At 47.7% G+C, this 18,166-nt stretch overlaps 1 protein-coding gene across 6 annotated transcripts in view; it reads left to right on the top strand.

Annotated features, from left to right (window-relative positions):
• The window catches only part of LOC127578643 (cytidine and dCMP deaminase domain-containing protein 1-like), a 75,173-nt gene that overhangs the window by 16,340 nt on the left and 40,667 nt on the right, over nt 1-18,166 (top strand). For all 6 annotated transcript variants that reach the window (XR_007957545.1, XR_007957548.1, XR_007957546.1 and 3 more), the window contains 6 exons: nt 1,303-1,489; nt 5,334-5,861; nt 8,074-8,129; nt 9,447-9,580; nt 14,535-14,859; nt 16,819-16,843. Coding sequence is in view for 1 of the 6 variants with exons in the window: in XM_052030841.1 (XP_051886801.1) it covers nt 1,303-1,489; nt 5,334-5,861; nt 8,074-8,129; nt 9,447-9,580; nt 14,535-14,859; nt 16,819-16,843 (1,255 nt within the window). In the remaining 5 variants the exon portion in view is untranslated. The remainder of the gene's footprint in view (nt 1-1,302; nt 1,490-5,333; nt 5,862-8,073; nt 8,130-9,446; nt 9,581-14,534; nt 14,860-16,818; nt 16,844-18,166) is intronic.

Here is an 18,166-nt window from a genome sequence, read left to right as displayed (position 1 = left end):
GAGCCTAAAGCACTGGCCTTAAGTTGAATGGAAACTGTGGGCAAATGGCCTGAGGTGGTGTCGGTCTGTAGTCCACGGAGATCACTCACCAGGACATCATTTCCCTGAAGTACTCGGTTATTTAACGGCAAAGTTTTTACAGATATGTCCCAATTTAGGTTTGATCTTTTTATTGACCCATTTGGGTATTTGCCACAGATGAAACAAATCCGCTTCAGAGGGGCCAAGCCACACCACTGAGAAGTGATAGCAGTTGTTCAAAATGGCTGGCTTATCCCTGACCACATCTGAAGGCAAAAGGCAAACAGCTGGAGGAACCCACCCCCTGCTGTGTCTTCGCCATCCCCTCTGACCTCCCCCCTCCGATGCGGAATGGTCCGTCCTCAGCAGAGGCCTCGCCTTTGTACTGAGTTCCTCCAGCAGCTTGTTCTTTGCTAAGATCCCAGCATCTGCAGTCTCTTGTGTTTCCACGTATACTGGATATCGGGGTGGGGGGGGGGGGGGTGGAATCTGAGGTTGGGACAACGTGTTTTCTGACCTCACCTTTGACTCTATCAGTTGGGAGGAACTCTGAATTGTCCCCAAACTCAGCTCCCCACAGAGACTCACCTTCATTCCGTGTTTGCTTCACGATGGCATGCATATCTTGAGCTTAACAGCAACAGGTGTAGTCAGAGCAGACCTGTGCTGCAACATTACCTCAACATAGTTGTCTATCTTACTGCAATGCTGCACCTCACCTCCGACAAACTTCCCATGGGAGTAGGGCTAATCTACAGGAAAAATGGGAACATCACCTCCACTCCAGGTTATGGCGGAGTAGATGGAAGGAATTAACAAGCTTATTCCTACCTGTAAAGTCCTTAATTGAATTCTTTGAAGTGGTTGAGAAGGTTGATTAAGATATTGTAGTGGAGGTTGGACATCTGAAAGGCAAACAACAAACTCCCTTCTTTGGAAGCCCGTGGAATTAGGGGACAGTGAGGTTGTGGATATGAAACTAGTGTATTAATGGTTGGTGGATGTTTTCCAGACCAGGTTTGCAGGAGCTTTGCTTCAGGATCAACTTTGGATCCGTGATACACTTCAGTTTTTATAACTGATGGAGACTCTGGTGTGGCATTAATTGAGGAAGCAGAGGACAGTATTGGATTGTCTTCACTCCGAGCCTGACTACTCCAAGAACAATGATCATTTCCCATCTGTGTGATACGTGGCTGCTGTTAGCCTGATCTCTATTTACTGTGCATTTTGTAGCGGCCCTTCTCACTTTTCTGTTTTAATTCACTGCTGTTCCCACAGATTAACAAAACTGGGATTGTCGTGTGTGAGTCTGATTCCTTGCAGAGGATCTTGGCAATGGATTGCTCCCGGAAACAGTTACACGCCGCACAGCTCGTCACCCTGAACCTGACCACCAGGATCAACGGGTGCAACGTGTACCTATCCAGGAAACCCTGCACAGAATGTGCAAAATGTCTAGTTCAAGGCAAGATTTAAACTTCTCTAAGTCATTAACCTCATTGTAGTTCTTTCCCAATTTTCTCCTCTCCCACAGCTGCTGCCTTAGGAGAGATATCCCTGACTTCACAACCAAGTGCCAGCTTTCTTTCATAGGAGTTGTGGACGCAGCCCAGTCCATTGCGCAAACCAGCCTCCCCTCCATTGACTCCGTCTACACCTCCTGCTGCCTCGGCAAAGCAGCCGACATAATCAAGGACCCCTCCCACCCTGGTCATTCTCTCTTCTCCCCCCTTCCCATCAAGCTTGGGAGCATGAACCACCAGGCTCAAGGACAGCTTCTATCCTGATGTCTTGAACAGATCTTTCATATGCTAGAAGATTAACTCTTGATCTCCCAATATACCTCATCGTGACCCTCGCACTTCAGTTGTCTGCCTGCACTGCACTTTCTCTGTAACTACAGCACTATACTTTGCATTCTGCTTTCCCCTTTGCAACCTCGGTGTACACATGCATGGAATGCTCAACCTGGAGGCAAGCATACAAAAGCTTTTCACTGTATCTGGGTACGTGTGGCAATAATAATAAACCAATATGATTGGGGATGAGAATTGTGAGACAATCGCAAGATCATGAGACCGATGCAGTTGAAACGGTTATTCAGCCATCTGGAATAAAGAAACCTTTGTAGCATCGAACGAGGATTGTCATAGATCTCTTATTCCCACAACTCCACCACGAATCAGTTCCAAACCTTCATACAAACACCTTCTTGCCACCTGCGCCAAGTTTTCCTTAAAGATATTTCAAATCATCACTGTGTGTTCTAGCGCTCTGCCTTTACCTTGCCATAAATACGTCTGCACTCGCTGGTGTACCCATCTGAAGCATCCAACGTTGTTCACTGTGCTCTCGCTCAGAATCAGAATCAGATTTATCATCACTGACGTATGGTGTGAAACTTGTTGTTTTGCAGCAGCAGTGCAGTGCAAGGACATAAAAATCTGTAAATTACAAACAATAAATAAATAGTACAAAAAATGGAACAATGAGGTAGTGTTCATGGGTTCATGGACCGTTCAGAAATCTGATGGCGGAGGGGAAGAAGCTGTTACTGAATCATTGAGTGTGGGTCTTCAGGCTCCTGTACCTCCTGCCCAATGGTAGTAATGAGAAGAGGGCATAGCCCGGGTGGTGAGGGTTCTTAGTGATTGGTGCCACCTTCTTGAGGCACCACCTCTTGAAGATGTCCTCAATGGCGGGGAGGGTTGTGCCCGTGATGGAACTGGCTGACTCCGCAACCCTCTGCAGTCTTTAGTGATCTGGTGCATTGAGAACCTCCATACCAGGCGGTGATGCAACCAGTCAGAATGCTCTCCACTGTACATCTGTAGAGATTGTTAAGAGTCTTTGGTGACATACCGAACCTCCTCAAACTCCTGATGAAGTCGAGCCACTGGCATGCCTTCTTCGTGATTGCATCAATGTGTTGGGCCCAGAATAGATCCTCTGAGATGTTGACACCCAGGAACTTGAAGCTGCTCACTCTTTCCACTGCTGAGCCCTCAATGAGGACTGGTGTGTGTTCTCCCGACTTCCCCTTCCTGAATCCACAATCAATTCCTTGGTCTTGCTGATGCTGAGTGTGAGGTTGTTGTTGCGACACCACTCAACCAGCCGATCTACCTCACTCCCGTACACCTCCTCATCACCATCTGAGATTCTGCCAACAACAGTGGTGTCATCGGCGAATTTATAGATGGCGTTTGAGCTGTGCCTAGCCACACAGTCATGAGTGTAGAGAGAGTAGAGCTCTCCAGCACGCATCCTGGAGGTGTGACTGTGTTGATTGTCTCTTTCTCCATCAGGCACTGGACAGGGTGACTCCTTATCCTCCTCAGCTCCCCCCCACAACTATAATCTCACTACTCCGTGCCCTCCCAACACATCCACCTTCAAGACGACCCTCTTCACTTTAACATCTCAATTGTCCATTCTGCATTCATAATGTTGACTGACCAACAAGCCCATCCTCCAATAACACCCTTGGAATTTCACTTTTCCACCTTAAAGCCGCTGACCTCCCAGCTTGGGATCTTCCTTGCTCCCGGATATTCCTGCAGCTGTCAATGTATTCAACCATTTCCACATAAAACCTTCACTCGCCCCATCCTTCTCTCTGGCCCTTACTTTCAAAGTGCAGATTTATGATTGGGAAATTGGTAAATTGGTTTATTATTGTCACATGTACCAAAGTACAGTGAAAAACTTTGTTTTGCATGTCATCCATACAGATAATTTCATTACAATAGTGCATTGAGGTAGTACAAGGGAAAACAATAACAGAATGCAGAATATAGTGTTACAGTTACAGAGAAAGTGCAGTGCAGGCAGACAATAAGGTGCGAGGCCATAATGAGGTAGATTGTGAGGTCAGGAGTCCATTTTATTGTACTGGGACCATTCAATAGTCTTATAACAGTGGGATAGAAGCTTTCCTTGAGCCTGGTGGCAGGTACTCTCCCTTCTGCCCGATGGGAAGGGGGAGAAGAGAGAATGTCCGAGGTGGGTGGTGTCTTTGATTATGTTGGCTGCTTTACCGAGGCAGCGAAAAGTGTAGACAGAGTCCATGGAGGGGAGGCTCAACAGTTTTCTTACTTACTTGTGTTACGTGCCAGCAACAAAAGAAACACACCGAGTCATGTATAAGTGTTAGAAATTATTTTATTAATAATTACTTATGATAATAAGTAAAATAAAAGTAAAAATGTTAGAATGTTAAAAGTAAAAATGTTAGATATTAAACATTAACCCCCAAAACTAAACTCGAAGTGTGTGTGTGTGCGCGCGCGCGTGTGTGTGTGTGTGTGTGTGTGTGTGTGTGTGTGTGTGTGTGTGTGTGTACGTCCAGGAATAGTTCTCAAAGTTCAGTTCAGCAAGTCATCAGGTGAAACATGAGCAAAAGGCTTTTGCAAAACTGAAGAGAAGATGCAGATAGAGAGAGATTACGAAATCCAAATGTTCCACGATGGAACCCATACGACACCTCAGTCACTGATGATCTCCACTGTTTTGTTCCAAAGTACCTGCCACCCTGAAAGGCATTCGAGACGTGGCCGTCCACACAAATACCTGTTTCCTTCTACAGGTTAACGACGAAGTGGACTCCACTGGATTATTCCAAAAATCCATACGTGGATTGTAGTGACAGACACAGTTATTGTTCTTCATCCATTGATAGAGAAGGCAGTGGCAAGCAGAAGACCAGCAGGCAGTGTCTCTCTTTCTGACTGACCCAAAACATCAGCATGTCATTATCTCCTGTTGTTGTTATAATAACTCCACACACACACCCCCCCAACACACACACACACCCCCCAACACACACACACACCCCCCAACACACACACACCCACACACGCACACCCACCCACACACACACACCCACACACACACACACCCACACACACACACACACACAAACACACACACACACACACACACACACTACTGTACTATGTCTTAAAGGGACATTCACCAAATAGTAACCTAATCCATAACACTTGTTAGAGTACCAAGGAGGCGATTCGGCCCATTGTGTCGATGCTGATCATCCTCTTTCCTTCTCCTTGTAGCCTTGCAACTTATTCTCTCTCACACCCCCATCTGTTCTTTACGAGCAGCTGTTAATTTATAAAACAAGTGGAAAATCTTGGGATTTAGATTATGGTTAGTAAATGGATTTACTTTAATTCCAAATACTTATTCATTCATCGACTTGTTTATTTATTTGAAAACTATGGATTATTTATGGTTTAAATTAGTAAATCGTTGAACCTTAAGAACTGCTGTTTTCCCGTTCATTGTAGGTGGGGTTCAGTCTATATTTTTCTGGCCCAAGGAGCCTGAATTTAAGCTCAGAACCAAAAAGGGTGAGGAAAATTCCAAAAAGGGTGAGGAAAATTCCAAAAAGGGTGAGGAAAATTCCAAAAAGGGTGAAGAAAATTCCAAAAAGGGTGAAGAAAATTCCAAAGAGGGTGAGGAAAATTCCAGAAAAGTCAACCAAATCTTGCGAAGCAGCAGCACCCTGCTTGTACCCCTCGTGCCGGCCATTGATGACAATATTGCTAAAACCACACTTTGCCAGCGTACCCGCAGACGGAAATGTGAACAATGTCAGAGCTCCACTGACAATTTGCAAAAAGAGCTGAAAGCGAATTGGAAGAACTGTGGCTTGCCTCCCCATGACGACAACGAAAAGTTGATTACCCGCACACTACGCAGCTACAATGCGCTCCTGAACTGTAACCATGGCACCTGCACTGACACCGGGAATTTTACTCTGGAATTTATTACTCACTTATTGCAACTTTGCTTCCTGCTGGCTGCTCGATCAGGTTTGTTACTGAGTAGTAATCCTGCCTTATCAGCATCAGCATCAAATATCTTACAGAACTTTAGAGAGGGCGCATAGGAGATATACCAGGATGCTGCCTGGATTGGAGAGCATGTCTTTTGAGGATAGGTTGAGCGAGGAGGAGGATGAGACGTGACTTGATAGAGGTGTACAAGATGATAAGAGGCATAGATCGAGTGGACAGTCAGAGACTTTTTCCCAGGGCGACAATGGCTAACATGAGGGGACATAATTTCAAGGGGGATGTCAGAGGTAAGTTTCTTTACACAGAGAGTGGTGGGTGTGTGGAACACACTGCCAGCAGAGGTTGTGGGGGCAGATACATTAGGGATATTTGAAAGACTCTTAGACAGACACATAAATGATAGACAAATGGGTAGCTATGTGGGAGGGAAGGGTTAGATAGATCTTAGAGCAGGATAAAATGTCGGAACAATATTGTGGGCCGAAGGGCCTGTACTGTGCTGTAGTATTCTATGTTCTATAACTGGCTGCACCAGAATGCTCCATCCAAACCTATCTCCTGATATCTGGCCTAACAAAATTTTGTCATAGAGTTATACAGCCCAGAAACAGCCCCTTCAGCCCATCGTGTCCATGTCGACCTTTTTGCCCACCTACACTGCTTCTATTTGCCTGCGTTGGGTCTGTCTCCTTCTCTGCCTTGTCTGTTCAAGTGTTGGTCCAAATGTCTCTGAAACGTAGTGATTGTGTCTGATTCTACCACATCCTCTGGCAGATATCAGCCACTCTCTGTGGAAAATACCTACCCCACAGATCCCCTTTAAAACAGCTTCTCTCACCTTAAACCTCTGCCCTCTTGTTTGTGATACCCCTATCATGGGAAAGCTATTCTATCTATCCATCTACACCTCCAACAATTTTATCTACCTCTGTCAGGGCGGCCCTCAGCCTCCTGCGCTCGGGGGAACAGAAGACCGTCACTCTCCATCTTCAAACTTTCATTGACCCCGATGGGTGGGTACAAATTTGCCCCAAAAGCATCTGTTAATTCACCAGCATGACATTTTTAACTTCAGAGATTTCCACGCTGTGGGCAGTCTGATTTTACGCTGCTAAACTCGACATCCCACTGGATTGAGGGATGCTGGTCGTAGGGTTAAGATTTCCCAAAGTCATCACTGTCTGTGCTGGGTTTAAAATGGAGATGAAAGGTCAGCATCTCACCGACTGCAGCTTTCACCCTCTCTTCCCAGCAGTGGTCACAGCCCCCCAAGGTCACTGGAAGAAGCAAGGCACTCAGTGGAAAGCAGAGACTCTGCTTCTCACTTCACTTCCAAGTAACCTGCTCCCCCTCTGTCCCTTTTCTCCCTCCTCCTGATCTACCCAGGTCCTTCTACACCCACCCCAGCCCCTCCATCACCCTGCTTCTTCCCCCTCATCTGTCCGTCACCCACACACACCCCTCCCGCTGGGTCCCCTCCCCTCACTGTTCCCACCTGCCCTCCCCACCTCCCTCACTTGGTTCCGTGCTCCACCCTCTCCTATCAGATTCCATCATCCTCAGCCCTTTGTTGCCTCCACCAATCACCTCCCGGCCTCTGTCGTTGTCTCCACTCCCCCCCCACCCCTCCCATCTGCCGATCACCCCTCCTCACCTGGATCCACCCATCACCCGCCAGCTCTTGCTCCCCCTCCCTTCCCCTCCCCCCTTTACACTGGTGATCTCCCCTCTTATCTTTCAGTCCTGATGCAGGGTCTCGGCCTGAAACACCGACTGTCCATTTCCCTCCACAGATGCTGCCTGACCCACTGAGTTCCTCCAGCAGTTTGTTTGTTGCTCCAGATTCCAGCATCAGATCTCTCTTGTTTCTCCATCACTTGCCTAAAGCTGGATTACTGACCAGTGTTTTAGACCCAGAAATCATTTCAAGTTTACATTTCACCTCCTTCCATCTTGAATTTTAAAGTTAGCCTGTAAAGTTCTCAGTTCTTAATTTAGTTTGATGATTAAACTGCAATAATTAGGCTCAGTAACCATTCTGACTGGTTAACCAAAGCAAAGGTGAAGAACGAGAAGAGGCCAGCATGAATTCGATGGGCTGAAGGGCCTGTTTCTTTGCTTCATGACTCTATGCAGACCACAGGTGTTGATAAAAAGCAGAAAAAAAATCTTAACTAAAATAGCGTAATCCAGCAACATCTCTAACAGTTTTACACTTCTGATCCAGATGATCCAAGAAATGGTGTTGGAGCAATAATCTACAACCAGCAGCATCAGTACATTGTGAGTAAATCTGAACACCTTTTTTTATTCCGTTTTGGGACCTGGATGATGTGGGCAAGGTTGGTGTTTCCTTCCCATACAACTGACTCTTGAGAAAGTGACAGCAAGCCTCTCCTGGGACTCCTGCTGATCCCCTTGGTGAAGGTGCTACCATGGCACTGTTGGATTGGGAATTCCAGCATTTTGGCCCAAAGACAATGAACAGTGACAAACCTCCAAGTCAAGGTGGTAGAGGGGCTCTTGTAGCTGACCCGTTCCCGTGTACCTGTGCCCTTGTCCATCAAGGTGGTGAAGCACCCATTGGTCATAAGCGTTATACAGCACGGAAACAGGCCCTTCAGCCCAACTCATCCATGCTGGCCAAGATGCTGATCTGAGCTAGTCCCATTTGCCTGCATTTGGCTCGCATCCCGCTTGACATTTCCTATCCATGAACCTGCCTGAATGTCTTTTAAATGTTCTTCTTGTACCCACCTCTGGCAGCTCTTTCCACATTCCCAAAACCCTCTGTATAAAGGGTCCCCTTTAAATCTGTCCCCTCTCACCTCATACCTGTGCTCTCAAGTTTTAGACTCCCCTACCCTGGGAAAAAGACTGAGACCAATTTCCTCATCTATGATTTTCTATAGCTCTATAAGGTCACTCTCAATCTCCTGCGTTCCAGGGAAAAAGCCCCAGCCTATTCAGCCTCTCCCCAGAACTCAAGCCCTCCAGTCCCGGTGACACATTGTAATTTACTCTGTTTTATGTGCTACTTTGGATTAGAACAAACTTCCCAGTCAACCCGGTGAGCTTACAGGGAGCAGGGAAACGGGACACTGGTCAGTCTGAAGGGAGCAGGGAAACGGGATACTGGTCAGTTTGAAGGGAGCAGGGAAACGGGACACTGGTCAGTTTGAAGGGAGCAGGGAAACGGGACACTGGTCAGTTTGAAGGGAGCAGGGAAACAGGACACTGGTCAGTCTGAAGGGAGCAGGGAAATAGGACTGGTCAGTTTGAAAGAAACAGGGAAATGGGACACTGGTCAGTCTGGAGGGAGCTGGGAAATGGGACACTGGTCAGTTTGAAGGCAGCAGGGACACGGGACACGGGTCAGTACGAAGGGAGCAGGGAAACGGACACTGGTCAGTTTGAAGGGAGCACAGGAAACAGGGCCCCAGTGAGTTCAACAGAACTGGTGAGTGGGAAGAGGATGCAGCAAACATCACCTGGTGAGCCAGATGCCGAAATATCGGGATTTGGGAGTGGTCAGATAGTGGACTACTGGAGTTGTAACATATACTGGTACCAGTTTTACCATACACTTGTTCTTTGAAGGTTGGAGCTGGTTACAACGGCTACATCAAACATGCAACGTATGGAAACTTCCCTCGCTGTGGGAGAGGCAATAAACGGACAAGGGCCAAAGGAAAATACATGGTCCACGCAGAAGTGAACGCTCTTCTCTTCAGGTTAGGCTTGCTGCTGGGCTTTTGCATATAACACCGGTGTATGGTTGTGATGCTGAATACTCTGAGAGTAAGTTGGTAAATTGGTTTATGATTGTCACATGTACTGAGATACAGTGACAAACGTGGCTTTGCATGTCATCCAGACAGATCATTTCATCACATCAGTGCATTGATGTATTCAGGGAAACAGCAATAACTGAATGTAGAATGAAGTGTTACAGTTACAGAGAAAGTGCAGTGCAGGCAGACAATAAGGTGCAAGGTCATGACGTGGTAAATTGTGAAGTCAAGAGTCCATTTTATAGTACAAGGGGACCATTCAATAGTCTTATATCAGTGGGATAGAAGCTGTCCTTGAGCCTGGCGGTACATGCTTTCAGGCTTTTGTATCTTCTGCCCGATGAGAGGGGGGAGAAGAGAGAATGTCCGGGGTGGGTGGGTCTTTGATTATGATGGCTGCTTTCCCGAGGCAGCGAGAGGTATAGACAGAGTCCAAGGAGGGGAGGCTGGTTTCCGTGACACGCTGGGCTGTGTCCACAGCTCTCTGCAGTTTCTTGCGGTCCTGGGCAGAGCAGTTTCTGTATCAAGCCATAATGATCCAGACAGGATGCTTTCTATGGTGCATCGATAAAAGTTGGTGAGTGTCAAAGGGGACATACCGAATTTACTTAGCCTCCTGAGGAAGTAGAGACGCTGGTGAGCTTTCTTGGCCGTCGCATCTATGTGATTTGACCAGGACAGGCTGTTGGTGACGTTCACACCCAGGAACTTGAAGCCTTCAACCCTCTCAACCTCAGCACCATTGATGTACACAGGTGCATGTACACCGCCCCCTTTCCTGAAGTCAATAACCAGCTCTTTTGTTTTGTTGACATTGAGGGAAAGGTTGTTGTCATGACACCATTCCACTAAGATCGCTATCTCCTTTCTGTACTCCGATTCATCGCTGTTTAGTATATGGCCTACAACGGTGGTATCATCTGCAAACTTGTAGATGGAGTTAGAGCAGAATCTGACCACACAGTCATGAGTGTATAGGGAGTAGAGTAGAGGGCTGAGGATGCAGCCTTGTGGGGCACCAGTGTTGAGAATAATCGTGCCAGGGGTATTGCTGCCTATCCTCACTGATTGCGGTCTGTTGGTCAGAAAGTCAAGGATCCTGTTACAGAGGGAGGTGTTGAGTCCTAGGTCTCAGAGTTTGGTGACAAGTTTGCTTGGGATTATGGTATTGAAGGCAGAGCTGTAGTCAATAAACAATAGTCTAACGTATGTGTCTTTACTGTCCAGATGCTCCAGAGCTGAGTGTAGGGCCAGGGAAATGGCGTCCGCTGTAGACCTGTTTCGACGATAGGTGAATTGCAGTAGGTCGAGATTGTCTGGTAGGCTGGAGTTGATGCGTGCCACGACCAACCTCTCAAAGCACTTCATGATGGTGGATGTCAGAGCCACTGGTCGGTAGTCATTGAGGCATGTTACCTTGCTTTTCTTCGGTACTGGGATGATAGTGGTCTTCTTAAAACAGGTGGGAACCTAAGATTGAAGTACGGAGAGGTTAAGTATGTCCACAAATACTTCTGCCCACTGATCAGCACAAGATCTGAGCACATGGCCGGGGACACCATCTGGGCCAGATGCTTTCCTCGTGTTCACTCTCCGGAAGACTAATCTTTCGTCCTCAACGGTGACCACGGGTTCAGTCGCATTGGAGGCTGTCAGGGTTGGTGGTGACAATCCACTTCCCTTCTGTTCAAAACTCGCATAGAATGTGTTAAGTTCATCAGGAAGGGATGTGCTGTTGTTAACTATGCAACCCGACTTCGTCTTGTAGCCTGTTATGGCATGCAAGCCCTGCCATAACTGACGGCTGGTCTGGGACTCTATTTTGAGTCAGTATTGTCTCTTGGCATCCCTGATAGCTTTCCGAAGGTCATATCTCGATTTCTTGTACAGATCAAGATCACCAGACTTGTGTGCAGCAGTCCTCACCTTCAGTAGGCAGTGGATCCCCGGTTCATCCATGGTTTCCGGTTTGGGAACACCCGTATTGTCCTCTTTGGTACACAGTCCTCCATACACTTGCTGATAAAGTCTGTGATGGTAGTGACATACTCATCCAGGCTGGCAGCTGAGTCTTTGAACATGGACCAGTCCACTGTCTCAAAGCAGTCACGTAGGAGCTCATCTGTTTCCTCAGACCAGCACTGCACGACTCTCCGTACCGGATCCTCCGGTGTCAGCTTCTGTTTGTATGCAGGGAGGTGGAGCACAGCCTGGTGGTCTGATTTCCCAAGGTGAGGATGAGGGGTGGCTCGGAAGGCATCTTTGATGGGTGTATAGCAGTGGTCAAGGGTGTTAGTGCCCCTGGTGGAGCAGGAGATGTGCTAGTAGTATTTTGGTAACACAGTCTTGAGGTTGGCCTGATTGAAGTCCCCTGCGATGATGAAGAGGGCCTCAGGGTATCCTGTCTCAAGGTTGTTGACCACAGAGAATAGTTCATTGAGTGCAGGCTTCATGTCCGTTTGTGGTGGGATGTAGGCTGAGGACGCTGTACGGTCCATTCGATGAATTGAGAAGCCCTCAGGTTGAATAGCACAGTCAGGTGTAGCAGGTGTGAGCCACATTTCAGTGAGACATAGCACACAGCAGTCCCTCAGTTCTCTTTGGTAAGTCAGTCTTTCAGCTTCGACCCCACTGTGATAAGACTATTGAATGGTTCCCTTATACAATGAGATGGACTATGACCTCACGATCTACCTTGTTGTGACCTTGCACCTTTTTGCACTGCACTTTCTCTGTAGCTGTGACACTTTACTCTGTACTGTTATTGTTTTTACTTGTACTACATCAATGCACTCTGTACTAACTCAACGTAACTGCACTGTGTAATGAATTGACCTGTACGATCGGTTTGCAAGACAAGCTTTTCACTGTACCTCGGTACAAGTGACAATAATAAACCAATACCAATACCAACTTTGTTCTCAATGGACTGGATGTTAGCTAGAAGTAAGCTGGGGAGGGGGGGTCTTGTAACCACGTTGTTTCAGCCTCGCCTGCAGCCCAGCCCTCTTGCCACGCTTCCGAGATATGCGGCGGCGACTCTTCGGTCCTGTAGTGGAGCCACCGGGTAAGTGATTGTTTAATGTCAGACTTGTAAGACCTGGATTGGATTCTCCTGGACTGGATGGTAAGTAACTTCTCCTTGCTAGACTTTGAAGACCTGGAGCGGATTCCTCTGGACTGGAAGGTAAGTGACTGCCGGTGAATGGACTTGGAAGATCTGGAGCGGATTCAGCTGTCTTGTGTGGTAAGTTGTTGCTTCCATACAGGTATAAGTGTCCTGAAGAGGAGTGGGCTGCCCCAGCAGGTAAGTGGAGGCATCTAGGGGGGCCTCGGCATCGGGACTCAGCCCCAGGTGCTCCATAGGGTTGGGCTTCCGATCCGGAGGGGCCCCAGTGTCGTGCCCCGCCTGGCCAGGCCTCGGGCCTCGCGTCAGGTCGGGCCCCAGGACTCAGCCTCACATCTGGTGGGGTCCCAGGAGTCGATCTTGTCGGGTCGGGCCTTGGGACTCGGCTCCCTCAGGTCAGGTCTCCCGTCGGTTTGATCGTCAGAACTCATTCTCCATGGGTCGGGTCTTGGCGTCTGGTGCTCCGGTGGGATCCGGGAGTTGGGCCTCGGTGTCGGGCGCTCCGGTGGGGTCTGGGTGTCGGGTCTCGGCGATGGGGGCTCTGTGGGGATGTCTCTTCGCCCTGCGAAGGCTTCCACGTGGACGGGCCCGTCCTAGGCCTCGCTGGTTGTTTCTTTCCGGGTCTGGGGGTCGGGTCCGCTTCACAGTTGTTCCTGGAGGTCGGAAGATCGCCAGCCCTGTAAGAAGATTTGAAAGAACATTATTAGTAATAGAAGTGACATAGAATTTAAGTTTAAAAGTGTAGAGCAATTATAGTAAGAGTAATGAGTAGATCTGTAGAGAGCAGCTTGCAACGAGTCGCCATGCTCTGGTGCCATCTTGCATTACAGGAAGGATGTGGAGGCTTTGGAGAGGGTGCCAAAGAGGTTCGCCAGGATGTCGCCTGGATTAGAGAGTATTTGTTAGGAGAGGTTGGACAAACTTGGATTGTTTTCTCTGGAGCACCGGAGGCTGAGTGGAGACCTGATAGATGTACATAAAATTATGAGAGGGATGGATAGGCTAAATAGAGTCTTTTCCCAGGGTGGAAATGTCAAATACTGGAGGGCATTGGTTAAGGGTGAGAGGGGGAAAGTTTAAAGGAGATTTTTGTGGCAACTTTTTCACACATAGTGGAAGGTGCCTGGAATGTGTTTCCAGGGGAGGCGGTGAAAGCTGATGTGACAGCAACAATTAAGAGGCATTTAGACAGACACATGAACAGGCAGGGAGTACAGGGACACAGACCACGTGTGCGCAGATGTGCAGTTTAAATTGGCATCACAGACAACGCGGGCCGAAGAGCCTGTTCCTGAGCCATACTGTTCCATGTTCTAACTTCTTACTGGAGAAGTGTGCCCAGCTTTGGGCTCCACGCTGTAAGAAGGATGTGAAGGCTGCTGAGAGGGTGCACTGGTGTCACAGACTCCAGTTACGTGGATGCACTGGAGAAGCTGGGGTCACTCTCTTCCGAGCAGCGAAGATGGTGAGGGCACCTGACGGAGGTAGTTAAAATCATGAAGGATGCAGGTGAAGTAAATGGAGGGAAAGTGTTTTAATTGGCGGAAGGGTCAAAGTACCAAGGGCCTAGATGGAAGGTGATTGGTAAAAGAACAGGCCTGTTCCTGTGCTGTACAACTCTATGACACTCGGTTCCAGCTTCACTTACTTTCCTGGGATTTGTCACCTTCTCAGTTCTGTTGTTTCTTTTACCAATTGAAGTCAAAAATCTGTATCAGTAAAACTGGCAAACTGCACATGACCATTTGCTGACTTCTGCCATTACAGATCAGTCACAGACACCGACTCTGCTGTGCTCATCTCTTCCAAAATGCCTTGCCCTGAGTGTAAAAAAGCAATCATCGCATCTGGCATAAAGACAGTGATTACTGTCTGGGAAGCCAAGAAAGAAGAAGAAAGACCCAAGGAGCCCGGAGAAGGAGACAAGCAACTCAGGGCTGGTGCTTCGGGAGACAAAGGCAGAGGACAGGAAGAGGATGTTAAGGATTCAGGAAAAGGACCCAAGGAATCAGAAGAGGAAGGTGCAAAATCAGAAACTGTGTCACAGGAATTGGCAGAGCCTCTGAAGGAAGAAGACTTGAAAATTATAGAGGTAAGCAGAAAAATACATTGCATCTTCATCCCTAGTGTCAGGTGATTGGTGTGTTAGCGTAACACTATTACAGCGCCAGTGACACGGGTTCAATTCCCGCCGCTGTCTGCAAGCAGCTTGTACGTTCTCCCTGTGTCTACATGGGTTTCCTCCGGGTGCTCCAGTTTCCTCCCACATTCCAAAGACGTACAGGTTAGGAAGTTGTGGGCATGTTATGTTGGTGGCGGAAACGTGGCGACACTTGAGGGCTGCCCCCGGAACACTCTACACAAAAGATGCATTTCATTGTGTGTTTCAATGTACATGTGACTGATAAAGACATCTTATCTTATTTTAAATTCCGTCACCTTTTATTTAGTTTTGGCTAATGAAGGTTCACCGTTCGTGTTCCTGTTAGAGCAGCTTTACTATTGGGGCTTGGATTTTTCCAAGTTTAGCCAAAACTGAGAAAGTGCTTCAGAAAGTTGATGTTTCTTCACCCCCAATACATCGGCCTTAAATATCAACTGTGCAGAATTAACACTCCTGTTCATTTTGCCTCAAGTGCTGCATGTAGCTTTCGAAGTGCTCAGGGCACTGACCGATCCCACTGGTTCCGGGTGAACAGGTCAGCGGGGTGTGACAGTGGTAGACAAAGCCTGTGGACTTCACTGTCCTTTCAAATATAGGTAATAATAAACTCAGGTAGTGGGGGAAACTTTCAGAGAGAGAGAGCCAGTTTGCTGTTTATTTTAAAACTGCATCCCCATTTAACAAAATTTATCAGAACAGTGATACTTTTTAAACAGAGCAATTAGTCTATATATTGATATTTTAAAAGAATTTGATCACGTAGTTAGTATGGCTTCTTCACAGCTGCAGTGACCCAGGTTCAATCCTGCCCTCCGGTGCTGTTTGAGTGGAGTTTGCACGTTATCACTGTGACTGTGTGGGTTTCCTCCGGGGGCTCCAGTCTCCTCCCACATCCCAAAGGCGTGCAGGTTATGAGGAACAAAAGTAGCTTGTGAATGTTGTCATTCAAAACCCTATCTTCAGTTGAAAACTAAAAGTATCCCAAACTGAACCAAAAATTAAAATCAGAACATTCAAGCCCCAATTATGATCTATCACTTGAAGTCACGTGTCAATATGAGAGTGGCTCAGTCTCTTCTCTCAATGTGGCTCAGCAGGTGAGCAGTGGTTACATTACCAGAGAAATAATTCAGAGGCCTGGACTGACACTTCAGCAAGCACAAGTTCAAATCCCACCACAGTGGCTGTGGAACATAAATTCAGGTCAATAATCTGGACTTTTTTTCGAATATTGTCATTAGTAAACTGAGCACACAACCTAACTAGTCCACTAACAGCATCTAATGGAAGAAATCTGCTGTCCTTCCTGGGCCCCAGACCACAGTAACATGGATAACTGTTAACTGCCCTTTGAAGTGACTGAATAACTAAACACAGTTCATGGGCAATTCGGGGATGGACCATAAGTGCTGGCCTTGCCAGTGGCGGCCAGATCCCAAAAACTGAATAAAATGTCACTTCTTCATTGAAAGTTTGCATTCTGAAATGTGAGTGATTCAATTATTTATTGCTCTGCTCAGTTACGTAGCAGAGTAGTAAAACGATTTTAATTTATTCTAACTAACTAGTTCAGTTAGGCATTTAATTACTAGTTTAGTTACTTTGGCATAACATTGTGGGCTGAAGGGTCTGTTCCTGTGCTGTACTGCTCTGTGTTCTATGTATGTGGAATGAGCTGCCAGAGGAAATGGTTGAGGCAGATACAATAACAACTTTTAAAAAGCAGTTGGACAGGTACATGGACAGGAAAGGTTTGGAAGGTTATCAGCCAAATGCTGGCAAATGGGGCTAGTTTGGATGGGGCATCTTGGTCGGCATGGACCAGATGTACTGAAGAGCCTGTTCCGTGCTGTATAACTGTCTCTCTTTTCTGCCTCCTTTTTACAGTGGAAGTGTCCCAGTGACCTGCAAGGTAAGGCTCAAACATTGTGATCTGCAGCAATGAGTTCATGTTCTTTCTTTGCCAGTAGTTAAAGAAATGAGATCTTATTCTTGGGAGTTTAGAAGCTGATCTTTTGAAACATAGGGGGCTTGACAAAGTGAACGTGGAGATGTTTCCACCAGTGGGAGAGTGTCGGACAAGGGGACGTGGTGACAAAGTTAGGGAGTGGTCGTTTAAAAGTGAGAAGCATCAAAATGTCTTCTTCGAGAGGGTGGTTAATCTCTGGAACCCTCTTGCCTCAAGTTAGATGATTAGGGTATTTAAGGAGGATGAAGATACACTTTTGACAGAAGAGATTATTGAGGGCCAAGGGGATCTGGCAGCGAAAAAGAGCTGAGGCCTGGGGAAGATAGGGCAGGATCATATTGAATGGTGGGGCAGGTTTGAGGGGCCGAGTGGCCTCCTCCTACTCCTGTTTCCCTTGTGTTTGTGGCAAAAGCCCTCCTGCCCTTGCACTCTCTCCCCCTCCCTTCTGTGTTTATTGACTCCGGGTTTAGTCTGGCTGTCTTTCTTTGATCTTCCCCCTGGGCTTCCTGCTCCTGGAATCGGTCAGGTCACCTTCTCCAACTATCAAATGACCACTGTAGGATGGGTAGATGCTGCCCATCGACTTCTCCGATCTCAGCACTTCTGATCACTGCAGATCTCACTGACTCTGTTCATCTCCGGCACCTCGCACTGTGGCGTCATATTATGCAAGACTTTTAACTAGACTTCTGTCAAAGTCGAGCTCTCAGTGTCTGGGCCTGCAAATACTGCTGTAAAATTCCAGGAGGAAAGTTACAACACTCCCCAACTCTGTCACACCATTTTCATTAAGCTGCTGCCAATGTTGTAATGCATGCTTGAACTTCTGTAAATAAAACCACCCTCTTTACAAAGTGAAATGTCTTCACTCTCGGTCTCTGCCCTCACTCTCTGCCCCCTCTGCTTCACTCTCTGCCCCCTCTGCTTCACTCTCTGCCCCCTCTGCCCTCACTCTGTCCCCCTCTGCCCTCTCTCTGCCCCTCTGCCCTCACTCGCGCTCCCCCATTTCACCTCCTCCCTCCCTCCCCCCACCCCCCCTCCTCCCCTCCCGTTGCCCCTCCTCCCTCTGCCTTCCTCTTCCCACCCTTTCCTTTCACCTCCTTGCTCTTCTTTAACCCCCTCACATTCTCTTAACTCCGTCACCCCCTCCCCTCCCCGTGCCCCCACCCACATTCTCCACCACCTCGACCCTCCCGCCCCCAGTCACCACTCTCACAAATCCCCTTTCCCCACAGCGTTCCCATGTAATTCTCACCGTCCATATTC

This window comes from Pristis pectinata, chromosome 15 (assembly GCF_009764475.1).
Source record: "Pristis pectinata isolate sPriPec2 chromosome 15, sPriPec2.1.pri, whole genome shotgun sequence".
NCBI lineage: Eukaryota > Metazoa > Chordata > Chondrichthyes > Rhinopristiformes > Pristidae > Pristis > Pristis pectinata.
The sequence above is the reverse complement of the archived record's forward strand: the minus strand, read 5'-3'. Positions and strand labels throughout refer to the sequence as shown.